Genomic DNA, 14,377 nt, shown 5'->3' with positions numbered 1-14,377 from the left:
ACACGTGTGGTCCCATCTACTCAGGAGGCTGAGGTGGGAGGATCACTCGGACCTGAGAGGTTGCAAGGCTACAGTGAGCCATGATCATGCCACTGCACTCCAGCCTAGACAACAGAGCAAGACTGTGTATCTAAAAAAAGAAAAAAAATAGAAATTATGTTACAGTAACGGTGCTGATTATCTCATGTATGTTAATGTTCCAAATTGATAAAGCTGGCTTAAACAACAATCTCCACTAAGGAAAAACACTACATTATATAATCCAAAAATTTAAATTAATGTTTGTATGTTTTCCTTCCTTACATCAGAGTAGATGACAGTCAATGATTGGGCCTATCATTAGCCCTTAATTCCAATTCCTTGCATTTCTTTTCATCTTAGCATTTACCATTTTTTAAGGTCTACTACCAGTGATGATCCTTGTAAAGGGAGATACAGGATATAATTTAGGAAAGAATATCCCAAGCCTACTCTCTGACAATGTGATCAGATCCTCCTCACCTGTATTTGTTCCTCCTAGAGTGAACCCAGTGGCAGGTTTAGATCCAAAGAGCCCGGTTCCAAAACCACTTGAAGGAGCAGATGTAGTTGCTGGAGCTGACGTACTTCCAAGATTTCCAAAATTGAGCCCCACAGAAGGGTTGCTTATTTAAAGAAACAAAAACAAAACAAAAATCACATGCACAAAAGGAAGTCTACTAGAGCCAATATTTATTAAGAAAAATAAAAATTAACTCTTCAAGATAATTTCATTCACATAATATATCTAATACATTGTCATAGGACCCAAAAAGAAAAATAAATTTACCTTTAACCCACCAAGTTCAAATATGTTTCTGTTCTTCCTTAAAAATAAATCCACATGTAAAAGTAGTCTTAAAAAATACAATACCAGATTTCAGGCTGGGTATGGTGGCTCACGCCTGTAATTCCAGCACTTTGGGAGGCCGAGGCGGTTGGATCACAAGGTCATGAGTTCGAGACCAGCCTGACCAACAGGGTGAAACCTCGTCTCTTCCAAAAATACAAAAATTAGCCAGGTGTGGTGGTGGCACGCACCTGTAACTCCAGCTACTCAGGAGGCTGAGGCAGGAGAATTGCTTGAAGCCAGGAGGCAGGTTGCAGTGAGCCGAGATAGTGTCACTGCACTCCAGTTTGAGTGACAGAGCGAGACGCCCTCTCAAAAAAAAAAAAAAAAAAAAAATACAATAGCAGATTTCAAGAAAAGCAGTCTACAGCAATAAGGATTCCAGATCTCAAGGTAATCATAAGTAGGGATCACAATTATTCTGCTTTCACCAATTTTTGAAACCTAGCATATTTTTAAATGGCCATAGAAAAGTTATTTTAAGTTATCTTTACTAGCTTTCCGTTGCTATATTACCACATTCATGGGGCAATGTGGGGTTGGGGAGAGCATAGAGTTAGGTATTTTACCACCAAAAAAAGCATAGAAAAACTAGTGGGGACAATTCCTGGCAAAAGTTAAACGCAAAGCAAAATCACCCTGTCTCAGGATCATGTATTCATTAACAGAAACTCTTCAGAGCGCGTTGGAAAGCTTAAAAAAAAGAACAGCTGATAAAAACAAGTGAATGTGAACAAACTTCACAACTTTTCAACTACTCTTATCGAGACTCAGAGGTTCAGATCTGCCATGAAAAGGTGGGAAGACAAATTGTGAAAATAAGCAAATTTTGACAAGTTGACACTTCAAAAATTATGTAGGAGAGTTAAGGGAGACTATACAGCGTAATGGGGAATTCTCTTTATCCTACATATTTATCTTTATTATTTCCTTTGCTGCCCTTCCATAAAGAATAATCACCATGGGAGAACCCAATGTCATTTTTAAAGTCTCAAAAGCCCTGGCAGCAGTAGTGTGGCTGGGTTCCAGTACCAATCCCCCCATGTTCTGGTACTTGTGTGCCATTACTTAACCTTTCTGAGCCTCTATTTCCTCATCTGCAAAATAGGAATTAACAGTACCCACTTAGCAGAATTTTTTTTTTTTTTTTTTTTTTTGAGACGGAGTCTCACTCTGTCGCCCAGCCTGGAGTGCAGTGGCACTCTGCAAGCTCCGTCTTCCGGGTTCACACCATTCTCCTGCCTCAGCCTCCTGAGTAGCTCAGACTATAGGCGCCTGCCACCACACCCAGCTAATTTTTTCTATTTTCAGTAGAGACGGGGTTTCACCATGTTAGCCAGGATGGTCTCAATCTCCTGACCTCGTGATCCACCTGCCTTGGCCTCCCAAAGTGCTAGGATTACAGGCGTGAGCCACCGCGCCCGGCCAGCAGAATTTTTTTTTAAATATAAGGGTTCAGAGCACAGGATGAATTAACTTCAATAAATGTTGTTACGACTGTTATCATTAGGGATACTTATAAATTCATCTAAACATATTATGTACAAGGCGTTATGCCAGGAATAGCAAGGGAGCAGAAAGATGTCCCCTAGTCAAGGAACACGCCGTTTACCAGGGGGATAAACAACACAATTAACTGTACTCCAAGCCAGAAGAGTTCTCCAAGTTACTTGGGTCCGGGTGTCTTCAATTTCATAATCAGCTTAAGAAGCCACTCAGATCTTTGCAAACATTGGGGTATAAGGATGAAAAGAAATACTCAAGCAGTAGATAATTCAAGCAGTAGAAATGTACACACCTTCAGTAAGTTTAGAATTACTATAAGGCAGATTATAATCAAGTACCAAACGATGGCAAAGAGATACTGCAGAAGCTTGAGGCAAAGAGGTAATCACCGTGAGGGGAACGGAGGTGGAGGAGCTTATTAAGGGGTAGAACTTAAGATGTGCCATCCATACTGAGTAGGTGAAAGGAGAAGTACTTAGTTTACTACTGACTTTTAAAACGTGTTTGTGTGCACCTTGGGCATATGAAGGCGAGGCAGGAGACAAAGCAGGGCGGTAAGCTCTCACTAACAATTAAAACACAGATCTTGACCAGGCTGGGTGGCTCACACCTGTAATCCCAGCACTTTGGGAGGCTGAGGTAGGCAGACTGCTTGAGCCCAGAAGCTTGAGCCCAGAAGCCTGAGACCAGCCTGGGCGACATGGTGAAACTGTCTCTACCGAAAAAACAACAACGAAAAACTTCCAAGAAACAAAAATTAGCCAGGCGTGCCGATGCACACCTGAACGTAATCCCAGCTACTCAGGAAGCTGAGGTGGAAAGATCACTTTAGCCCAGGAGGTGGAGGTTGTAGCGGGCTGAGATTGCACCACTGCATTCCAGCCTGGGAGACAGAGCGAGGCCCTGTCTCAAAAAAAAAAAAAACCCCACAGATCTTTAAACATTTAGTCTTAATTTAAAAGGTATTTTTAACAACATATTGCTACAATCAAAACTAAGTGAGATCACACACACAGAAACCTAAGTGAGCGCTACAAGCAAAAGAATATAGTATGTAATGGCTATATCCAGACAACATACGTAGTACATACAACCATAAAAGGGGCATATATGCCAAAACATTTAGCTTAGCTGGTAGTAGCCTGATCGTATTGTTATTTTGACACTGTTGTGTGTATAATGTGGAGTAGGGTAAATGAGTATTTGGGGGATACTAAAACATTACTGGCGGCTGGGTGTGGTGTCTCACGCCTGTAATCCCAGCACCTTGGGATGCCGAGGTGGATGGATCACCTGAAGTCAGGAGTTTGAGACCAGCCTGGCCAACATGGTGAAACCCCATCTCTACTAAAAATACCAAAAAAAAAAAAATTTAGCCGGGTGTGGTGGCATGCCTGTAATCCCAGCTATTCGGGAGGCTGAGGCAGGAGAATCGCTTGAACCCATAAGGTGGAGGTTGCAATGAGCCAAGATCGCGCCATTGCACTCCAGGCTGGGTAACAAGAGCGACACTCTGTCTCAAAAAATATATATATATAAATATATATATATATACACACACATATATTTATATATACATAATGTCTTGACAACATAACTGAAGACATTATGAAGTATTACATAATGAAAGTTGAAAATACTGCCAAAGAAACACATCAAAATGAAATTTTTCTCTACCACAAAAGCAAAAGAGAAATTTTGGTGGCAGTGAAATTTACTAAATTCAAGAAAAACAAAAGCTACCCTAGACTTGACCAATTATTGCCTCAAACCAATGTTATCTGCCAAGGACTTGATAGGATGTGCTGTAGAAAAGCCAACTTGACTCAATCACATCTGGAATGTTATTTTAACTTGCCCAGCTTGCCCTAATGAAGACTTTGTAGCTAACATAATAGCTAACATTTACTGAGCACTTAGCAAGTGCCAGACTTGATGCTAAATATTTAAATACTTCATCTCACTCATCAACTCAGGTAATATATTATACTCCTTTACCAGATGTGAGAACTCCCCTAAAATGACCAACCTCAAGACATCAAATCACTAGGCGGCACTAGGGGCTGTCAGGCATCCCAACCAGCACTCTAACAAATTTATGTCGGACAGTCTCCTCTTTCATTAATTTATCCAAGCCTCTCTAAAACTTGGGTAATTTTTTATAGCTTATTACTAATAACTCATTTGATCAGTCATTCAAATTGTTATTAAAGCCCTTTTTCTATGCCAGGCATTGTCCTTGGGACTGACAATGAGGTGGTAAATAAGACTCAGATCTTGCCTTCAGGCAGTTTCTAGTCAGTGAGAGACATAGATATTAATTATTCTAGTGCTGAGATCTGACAACAAACAAATTAACAATAAATATAACTGATTACAATTGTGATCAGCACTCTAAAAGTACTAGGAGAATGGAAATCTCCCCTAGACTGACAGGTCAGAAATGGCCTCCCTGGGGAAGAGACCATTTGATATTTGCAAGGAAGGGGCTGGCAAAGCCCACTTGAAAAGAGAAAAGGCCATGTTGCTAGGACAGGCTTTCTCACACTAAGATCAGGACTATGAGAGAAATATAAAAATTAATTCAAGTCATAAGCAACATTAAAAAAAAAAAAGAAATAGAAAATATCAAAGTGCACCCCATGAAGTAAGGGTATCTTTCTCTGAAACTTTATTTCAGTTATTTAGGGTGGTAGTTGTGTGTTTGTTTTTAACAGTGGGTCTGTATAGCTAAAATAAAAAGATGGGCTCAAGATGAGTCCCCAGAGGTTCCAGCAGAAGTGGACCTTGCAGACTATGGTAAGTTTTTTTTTTTCCCTTTTTAAACTTCATTCTAATGATAGCGGGTAATGATTAAAGAGGGAGCAATGGGAATTTTTTTAAAAAATTACTCTGGCTACAATGTGGCAGAGCAGATTGAAGAAGTTGATTGGAGTAGTTTTCATCTAAAACAAGAAAGACAGCTGGTTAAAAATCTGACAAGAATCAGAATTATTTTCATAAGAATGTAAGGATCAAGAGAGCAAGACTCTTAATACCTAAAACAGAGCCTTGCACATGGGAATCTGTCCAATAAATATTTGTTCCATGAATGACAATAGTCTGAGCAGGGTTGTGGAACTGGAAATAAAGACAAACAAATGGCAGAAATAACATTACTAGGACCTGTTGTTGAGCGAGTAGAGTAAGAATAATGGAGGTATGGATGAAAATTCAAATTTCTGAATTGACTGTGTAGTCCGTGGTTCCTCCTCCCTCCCTTTTTAAACTGCAGATCATGCTTAAGTATTTGCCTTTTAAATCTACAGCCGTATCTTTTAAGCTTCAGGAAGTATCTTGTTGACAGTGTGCACTCTCTCTTAACTTTATGAACCCCTCCACCTTTATCTTAAAAAAAATTGAGTTCTAAAGCTTAAATCTCTCATTAAAATGTCTCACCACTTTGTTTCTTTCTGGAAAGTTATGTTTTTGTCGCCACCTGAACTAATGGGTTGCACAAAAACGAGGTACATGCTACCTACGTTTTGTAATTTAAGTAAAAGACAAATTGAGTTATTACAACACAACATTCTTGCATCAGATATACTAATCTGCACATACTGCAGAAAATTACCACTAATAAACACTGTAAAAAAGTTTTTTTTTTTTTAACAAAAACAGATAAGGTCCCATGTGGCACAAAAGCTTGAAAAGCTGGTTAAAAACCACAAAGTTATTAAAACACCGTAACATCCAAAACCGCAAATGCTGCAATGAAATCGGAATTATCTATCATAAAACTCCACAATATGCTATAATTTCATTCATTCATTCATTCAATGTTCATTCTATGCCTAAGACTGACACATCGCTAAAGCTCCGGGGTAGACCCCCAGGCCTTTCCACACAGTCAAGACCCCAGTAGGTCCAAACAATGCTTGAACTATACGTGGATTCTGGAAACCTCACAGCAAAGAACCCATCCCGCCCTCCACTTCACCAGGCCGCGCTGGGCCCGGGTACCGCGGCGAGAGGCCTACGACGCCGGGCGGCTAGATTAAGTGCTTCTCTCCAGCCCCACTTGGGAAGGAAGCCAGCGGGAAAAGAGAGGATGGGAACACCAAGGGAGCTTTGCCGGGGTGGGGGTGGGGATGAATCCGGCCCAGGAAGGCGAGAAAGTGCGGTTACCTAGACGCTCCCGTTCCGAAGGAGAAACCGCCGCCCGTGCCGGTCCCACCGGCGGCCACGGTGGTGGAGCCCAGAGTCCCGGACCCGAAGGAGAACCCTGTGGACATGTCTGGCCGGGGCTCGACGCCGTCAGCAAGGCGAAAGGGGTCTGGGACACGACTCTCGCCTCAAAGCCGAGGCGGGCCGGGCAGCATCTCTCTCGCCCGGCACTGACCTGGCGGGAACTTCCAGCCCCAACAGCAGCGAAGGCAAGGCTGCGGGGGTGGAGCAACCACGCAAAAGTACGCCCGACGCTCGCCGCGCGCACGTAGCCCGCCGGAAGTGAAACCGCCGCGCAAGGAGCCCTGGTACGTGAGTCGGCCGGGGCGGTGGGTGTCTGCAAGCCGCGCAAGGCACGTTGGGACCAGGCGGGAATCGGCGCACAGCCTAATCTCTTAAAGGAGTAGGCTCCCAGAGTTTAAATTAGTTCTTCTATCGTAGCATCTGTACTGACATAATCCGCACTTTAGGGTGATGAATGTCAATTACTACTTCTATCTAGCCTCCTGCCAAAAATGATGCTCAGAATCGCAGAATCGGGGAGGTCCCTCCTGAGCATCTCCAAGCTCCCCACACAGAAAAGGAGGCGGCTTCGGGCTTTCGTTGGCTGCCGCCCCATCCCTAAGAAGGAAGGGGAGCGTGTCTGCTTCCTGAAGGTTCGGAAATCAATCGAAAATAATCCATGCAACCGTCCCACGACGTGAGCCCCACCCCTGCGCCCCAGGCCGCGCGAGCTAGTTGGACGCAGTTGTTGCGAGCTCGACGCCCAGCCCCGAAGAGGGCCCGGAAGAGCGTCCCAGGCATCCGTGGGGTGGCCGGCTGTGGTCCTGGCGCCCAGAAGTGGCCAGGCCCGCTGGATTTCCTGGGATGCGGTCAAGTCCACAAATACTGTCCGCGCATCCTGATGCTGGAGGGCGGGACCTTGGGCGGAGCGCGTGTGGCTCCACCAGAAGGGCGCTCGGACACACCCTATGCTGGAGGAACTACAAAGTGGAAGGATTAGGAAACGCACAAGAACATGTACGAGAGAAGGCGAAATGTAAGGTGTAACTTACATTTCTAGGGTAACTCAAGAAAAATTCGCGTTTAAAGAGAACCTCTCTGGCGAAGCATCAGGAAAGGCTTCCTGGTGGTGGTGCATTCGAGGATTGTCATCATAGTGTTAGTTTTTATTTTTCCCTCAGGGATTGTTATATTACTCCCCCAAATGGTTTTCATACTCGTGATCTCTAACAAAATCCATCCCATAAGCAACCCCCGGATTTATGATCTAAAAAGCCCAGTGGCTCTTTAGTTTGGCACTTGATGACCTCCGTATGATTAGTCTTTCTAACCTCATCTCATAGCTCTCGGTAATTCAGTACTTTAATCTTGCGTTGAGCTTGGGCATTGCCACCAGCTGTGGACTGAACTATTTCCTTCCTCCCCCAATCCATATGTTAAAGCCCTACCCCACCCCAATACGTTGGTATTTGGAGATGGAGCCTTTGGGAGGTAATTCAATTTAGATGAGATCACCTGGGTGGGTCCCCCATGGCGAGATTAGTGCCCTTATGAGAAAAAACAGCAAAGAGCTTGTTCTCCTCTGTGTGCCATGTGAGGACAGAGCAAGAAGGGGCTTTCACCTGGAACCCAGACTGCCCCATCTTTATCTGGGACTTAGCCTCCAGAATTGAGAGAAGTAAATGTCTGTTGTTATAGCCACCTCAGTCTATGGTATTTTGTTATATCAGCCAAGCAGACTAATACACCACCTCTGTGTTTGTATAATTTAAAAGAAACGTACATTTTGTTTTTTAAATTTAATTTATATTTTACTTTATTTTGAGACAGAGTCTCGCTCTGTTGCCCAGGCTGGAATACAGTGGCGCCATCTCGGCTCACTGCAACCTCCGTCCCCTGAGTTCAAGCGATTCTCCTGCCTCAGCCTCCCAAGTAACTGGGATCACAGGCGCATGCCACCACGCCCGGTTAATTTCTGTATTTTTCAGTAGAGATGGGGTTTCACCATGTTGGCCAGGCTGGTCTCGAACTCCTGGCCTCAAGCGATCTGCCCACCTCGGCCTCCCAAAGTGGTGGGATTACAGGCGTGAGCCAGCGGGCCCGGACGTAACATTTTACACGTCATGGAGGTCATAATGGGAATAAGAAAAAAGGGATATATTTGGATTAAGATATAAATAAAAACTTCATAGTTATCGAACAGGAGGCAAAAATAAAAGATTGTTGTGAGTTTTAAAGCTTCGGTGATTTAGAGAAAGCTATTTTCAGTGATGGCTATAGGGTGGTCAGTAAGAGGATTGTTCACATAAAGTCTAGGAGACTTCCTTTTGACTGAAAAAAAAAAGATCCACATGATTTTTATGGGAAGATAGAAAGGCACTCCCTATGTCTTTTGATTTTCTCGTGTATTCTTTCCAAAACTATTGAAGAATACCAACCTACAATTAGTGATAGCAAAATGGCTGGCACTTAAGAAATATATATTAATGAACAAGACTTGTAATATTCACAGGAAAAAAAGAACATGTAAAAATATCATAGGGACTAATTTCCTAATAGGGGAAACTGGGTGTGAGGAATATGAGCACACCATGTAATAATTCTGTAAATCTATAACTTTTTTTTTTTTTTTTTGGATGGAGTCTCACTCTGTCACCAGGCTGGAGTGCACTGGCTAGATCCTGGCTCACTGCCACCTCTGACTTCCTGGTTCAAGCGAGTCTCCTGCCTCAGCCTCCTAAGTAGCTGAAATTACAGGCATGCGCCACCATGCCCAGCTAATTTTTATATTTTTAGTAGAGACAGAGTTTCACCATGTTGGCCAGGATAGTCTCAATCTCCTGACCTTGTGATCTGCCTGCCTCGGCCTCCCAAAGTACTGGGATTACAGGCGTGAGCCACCGTGCCCAGCCACATCTATAACTGTTTTGAAACTGAACGTTTATAAAAGAAATAAAGGAAATCTGACTTAGATTAAAGTTTGGGTTTTGGGGGAAGCCATTCCAATTAACAAGCAAACTATCCTTTCAACTTTGTTTTATCAAAATTTTAGTGTAGCATTTCTTGCCTTGTATCTGGCAGAATATTTTAAGTTATACTACAGTAATAAATCCCCAAATCACTCAAGGAGGAGCACTGCAGAGACAAAATCTGGAATATTTGATGAGCAGTATTGCAATCTACCACTAGATGCACTAAGTATAAGACTAGATCTCGGAGACCCCTTCTCATCTCATATACCTTGTGCCACTTGTCCTATTAGTGAAGAAAGAAATTACATCCTTACATTCTACAGAAATGAAACTCCAAAGAAATCAGTTTTCAGTAAGCTCAATGGTTTGGTTAGTGAATGGAAAACAGTAAAATAGCAGTAACTGAGCATTACGCATACATAAGCCTAAATCCTGTCTGCAACCGAGCAGAACCATGGAGCACTGGAATCTGGCTTAACCTTCCTGACCTACTCTAGGTAGAGTAACAAATCCTATCCCAAAGGATCTTCCAAATATTACTCTTTTTAACATTAGAGGACTTGAACCTATGTGTCAGTTCTATGTGAATTGCTGCTTCCAAGGATGAAGCAAGTGCTTCAGATTCTAAATTCCAGAGTAAGCCATTTTGTCTTTCCTTGCTTCTTATATTGTAAGCATTGTATTAGAGAACTGCATCTTTTGCTGATTTGCCAGCAGGATGATGACATTGTTAATGTCATAATCAAACTGAATTATCCAAACAGAAATAGCACTGTAAAAAATTTTCTTTTTTTTTTTTTTCTTCCTTTTTGAGACAGGGTCTGGCTTTGTGCCCAGGCTGGAGTGCAGTGGCGCCATCTTGGCTCACTGCAACCTCTGCCTGTCTGGCTCAAGCAATCCTCCCACCTCAGCCACCCGAGTAGCTAGGACTACATGAAGGTGTCCACCACCATGCCCGGCTAATTTGTTTATTTGTAAAGATGGGTTTTTGCCGTGTTGCCCAGGCTAAAACTTCTAATTTGTGTTTGCATTAATATATCTAAAATAGGTTTGCTTTGGTGGGGGTGTTCAGATCAGGATAACCATTTGAGAACCTCTCTCAGCAGAGGTTCTAAGACAGAAAGGAAGTGGGAATCTGAAGTCTATTGAAAGGAGTCTGTATTATCTCCAGTTCTGGTCCTCTGAAATATCCAGAAGAGAGGTTATCTTTTAGAAATTACATGTAACCATTTGCCTTCAATCACAGTCTTTATCTTGAAAATTATTCTCAGAAAAGGTCTTAAATATTTTAGGGTTTTAAATATTTAAGTAGTGTCCTTCCACTTTAAAAATTCATTAAATTCTCAAGTGATTCAACAACAACAACAACCAAATGTATACAGAGAGATAAATCAATAATGCAAGTTATAGGATGACTGTCAAAACAAGGTATATGGGTGTTCATTGTAATAATTTTATAATTTTTCTGTAGGCTTGAAATTTTCAAACTAAAAAGTTAAGGGGAAAAAGCTTAAAGCTAAAACAAAAGTTCCCAATCACAGGTCAGAACAGTAATTGTCTATTTCCTGATGAATTTTTTCACTCATCACCCAATAAATGAGAAAAATAAATGTAAGGAGTTATCCATAAAGCTAAATGTATTTAATTCAAACTATAGTCATTTATTTTGAAATACACCCTTCCTATTGGCAGAGATGGGACCTGAAAAAGTTGCTTTTATGACTTGACAACTTTAGTGGATAAGGAAGACTGAGAAGAGAAACTAAGCAATGTCAACATAAGATAAACGATGGATGCTATCTTCTGGCCACCAATATTTATTCTTTCCTTCCTTCCTTAAAACCTCAGTTTTCTCCAAAGTGGCAAACTAACCAGATAAACAACTGTATGTCTCCAGCTTCCTTTGTAGGTAGAGGTGGGTAGGAGACATGAGATAAGACTTCCAGAATCACTCATTTTCTTGGGCACAGATAGCTGACATACATCTGTTTTGACTTTCTTCTCCTTTCTTCCTACTGCCTGGAACTTAGACACAATGGCTGGATCTCCAATAGCCATCTTGGTCCATGAGTGACTTTAAGAATGGAAGTCATATGCAAAGGAGGGTATCACAAAAAAATAGTATGAGCTTAGGTCCGTGATGGTATACTGTAGAAGCACCATACCAACCCTATACTACCTACCTTCAGATTTCTTTTAAATTAAAGAAAAATCAGTTTCTATGTTTAGTCCATTAGAGCTGAATCTTTATTATTCATAACTAAATGTAGTATACCTTTTTAGTAGGAGCTTACCCCAAAAGATGAATTTTACATGCATTACTGAGGAAACCTAGGAAATATCCAAGATTGGCAAAGGTCAATAATATATATAGGACTGGAATATAACAATAAAAATGCCACCAACAACCTATTATCTAATTGCCTTGAAACATGCCAACAGAAAGGAAGTGGTCAACATGTAGTCTCAAAAAAATGGGAGCCAAAGAGGAACAATATATCTGCACTTATTGCTCTCACCTTTCATGGAAACAAGTCATTGTGCTTGACGGATACACATATTCTGGTCACTAGACAGATGTCCACCTCCATGAAGCAGGAGTATATTCATGTCTTTTCCATCTCATGGATGAAAGTTCCCTAAGCCTGCCCAATTCCCTTTGCTCTGAGCAGTTTCCCCATAATCTAATTAGACCTCTTTTATTGCTAAGAATAGGAACTCTCTCAAGGTAGTTAAAGCATAAGTGTGTGCATATATGGTGGAGGTGTGGGAACACAGAGTTATTGTACAGACACAGACAAGTTTCAAGGGAATCCAGAAAAACAGGAGTAGCCAAGCCTTGTGTATACCAGAAACCAAGAGTCAGCTTGTAAGAAATGAACTAGAGAGAGCTGCACCTACTTCAGGGAATTAAGGCATTCTGCAAGCCCCAGAGGTTGGATGAAGGGTTAAGTAATTGACCGAGTTGTCCAAGGGAGAAAGAGGAGGCATTCAGGCATCTGCTGCACACAAATCAGTGATGCCAGATTATAAAAGGTTTTGTCAAGTAAGACCTGATGCTCGGGGAGCCAAAGTAGGAACTAGAAAGCAAGCAGGAAGAAAGTGGGCCAAGACGGTCAAAACAGATTATCCTACCCCTTCCCACCTCCATCCTACTGTCATCAAACCTGGGTGGTATAGGGAAAAGGAGAAGCTTTGAACTGGATACATTTTGATGTATATATGTCAGATTATTCTAAAATATGAGAGAAACAGGTACTTCTCCAGGATCAGCTCAAGCTCCTATTGAGGAGAGGTGAAGAGACAGCTAACAAAGCAGGCTTGACGGGTAGCGGTGGAGCAAAAGAAAGATACTGTCTGCTCGCACCCCACAGAACCCAGTGTTCAATAAAGTGGTCACGTAGACTAGAGCATGACTAACCACTGTGTCGGCCAATGTCAATAGCAAGTGCAAAAACCCAGACACAGATACCACTTGGCTAAATCATCAAGATTTACTTATCTAAAGGATTTAGAGAGAAGAACACTTAGAAAAAAAAAATGGCTAGTAACCTTTTTAAAGACAGAATGAGAAGTCTCTGAACCCCTAGATCCTGAAAGAGTGAGCATCACACCAACCTTATGGAAACATAATACTAGTATGTCTTCCTCCAGCCCAGCATGAGTATAACCTGGACATGTGCACTTCCTTGGGCCAGGTGTACCTCCTCAATTGTAGAGGTGTAGAATACATAATGTGATCACTTGAATACAGTATACAGTGCATTCAGACAAATTTCATCCTGAGACAAGTTCAGTCTCCCCAAATGAACACAGCCTGATCCAAGCACATTTCTGAACTCCATGGTGAAGATCTAGAATGAGGATGAACAGGTATCTAGATATTTCTGGGAACTCTAGGATTTATTCTGCTTAACATGTACATACACACAACTATTATTTATTGAGCGTTTATTTATTATTATTATTTTTAGAGATGGGGGTCTTCCTCTGTCACCTAGGCTGGAGTGCAATAGTGCAATCATAGCTCACTGCAGCCTCGAACTGCTGGGCTCAAGTGAGCTGAGTGAGCTCTGATTGCTCCTGCCTCAGCCTCCTGAATAGCTGGGACTATAGGCACAGGCCGCTATATCCAGCTATTGAGCACTTACTGAGGCCAGCTACTATGCTAAGTACTTCTGTTCATTATTTCATTAACCTGTACAAATAACTCGATGGATAACATAATAATAAGTACCACTATTTACAGATAAGGACATCAAGAGTTAGAGAAGTTAAATAATTTGACTAAATTCACAGCTAGAAAGTGGCAGAAATGAGATCTGAATTCAGATATCTTTGATTTCACAGAGAATTCTAATCATAGACTTCACCTTCTTCCATAAAACTCCTAGAAATAAAAGCCAAGAAACGAAATCAAGTGAAATATTCTTACTCTTTTAATGATTTATGCTTACTTAAGAAGCACCAAGATTAGGAATTGTGATTGTTTTTATAATATTCCATTCGCTGGTAAACAGTAAACATAATTATAAAAGCATCCACTATTTACAATAGCAAAAGACTTGGAACCAACCCAAATGCCCATCAATGATAGACTGGATAAAGAAAATGTGGCACATATACACCATGGAATACTATGCAGCCGTAAAAAAGAATGAGTTCATGTCCTTTGCAGGGACATGAATGAAGCTGGAAGCCATCGTTCTCAGCAAACTCACACAGGAGCAGCAAAACAAACACCACATGTTCTCACTCATAAGTGGGAGTTGAACAATGAGAACACATGGACACAGGGAGGGGAACATCACACACTGGGGCC

The 14,377-nt window shown here is 41.7% G+C and overlaps 1 protein-coding gene across 6 annotated transcripts in view; it reads right to left on the bottom strand.

The window, feature by feature from the left end:
- NUP58 (nucleoporin 58) overlaps positions 1-7,084 on the bottom strand; it is a 48,115-nt gene extending 41,031 nt beyond the window's left edge. For 5 of the 6 annotated variants that reach the window (XM_054446058.2, XM_054446056.2, XM_054446059.2 and 2 more), the window contains exons 1-2: positions 6,542-7,084; positions 502-644 (exon numbers count right to left, since the gene is read on the bottom strand). In XM_054446058.2, coding sequence (XP_054302033.1) covers positions 502-644; positions 6,542-6,648 — 250 coding nt within the window. In that variant the 5' untranslated portion in view covers positions 6,649-7,084. Of the gene's footprint in view, positions 1-52; positions 126-501; positions 645-6,541 lie in introns of those variants that run through there. The other variant, XM_063650710.1, reaches the window with a different exon arrangement.
- Positions 7,085-14,377: the final 7,293 nt, after the last annotated feature.

Source organism: Pongo pygmaeus, chromosome 14, assembly GCF_028885625.2.
Source record: "Pongo pygmaeus isolate AG05252 chromosome 14, NHGRI_mPonPyg2-v2.0_pri, whole genome shotgun sequence".
In the NCBI taxonomy this organism is placed as follows: Eukaryota; Metazoa; Chordata; class Mammalia; order Primates; family Hominidae; genus Pongo; species Pongo pygmaeus.
This window is presented reverse-complemented; position numbering and strand designations above follow the sequence as displayed.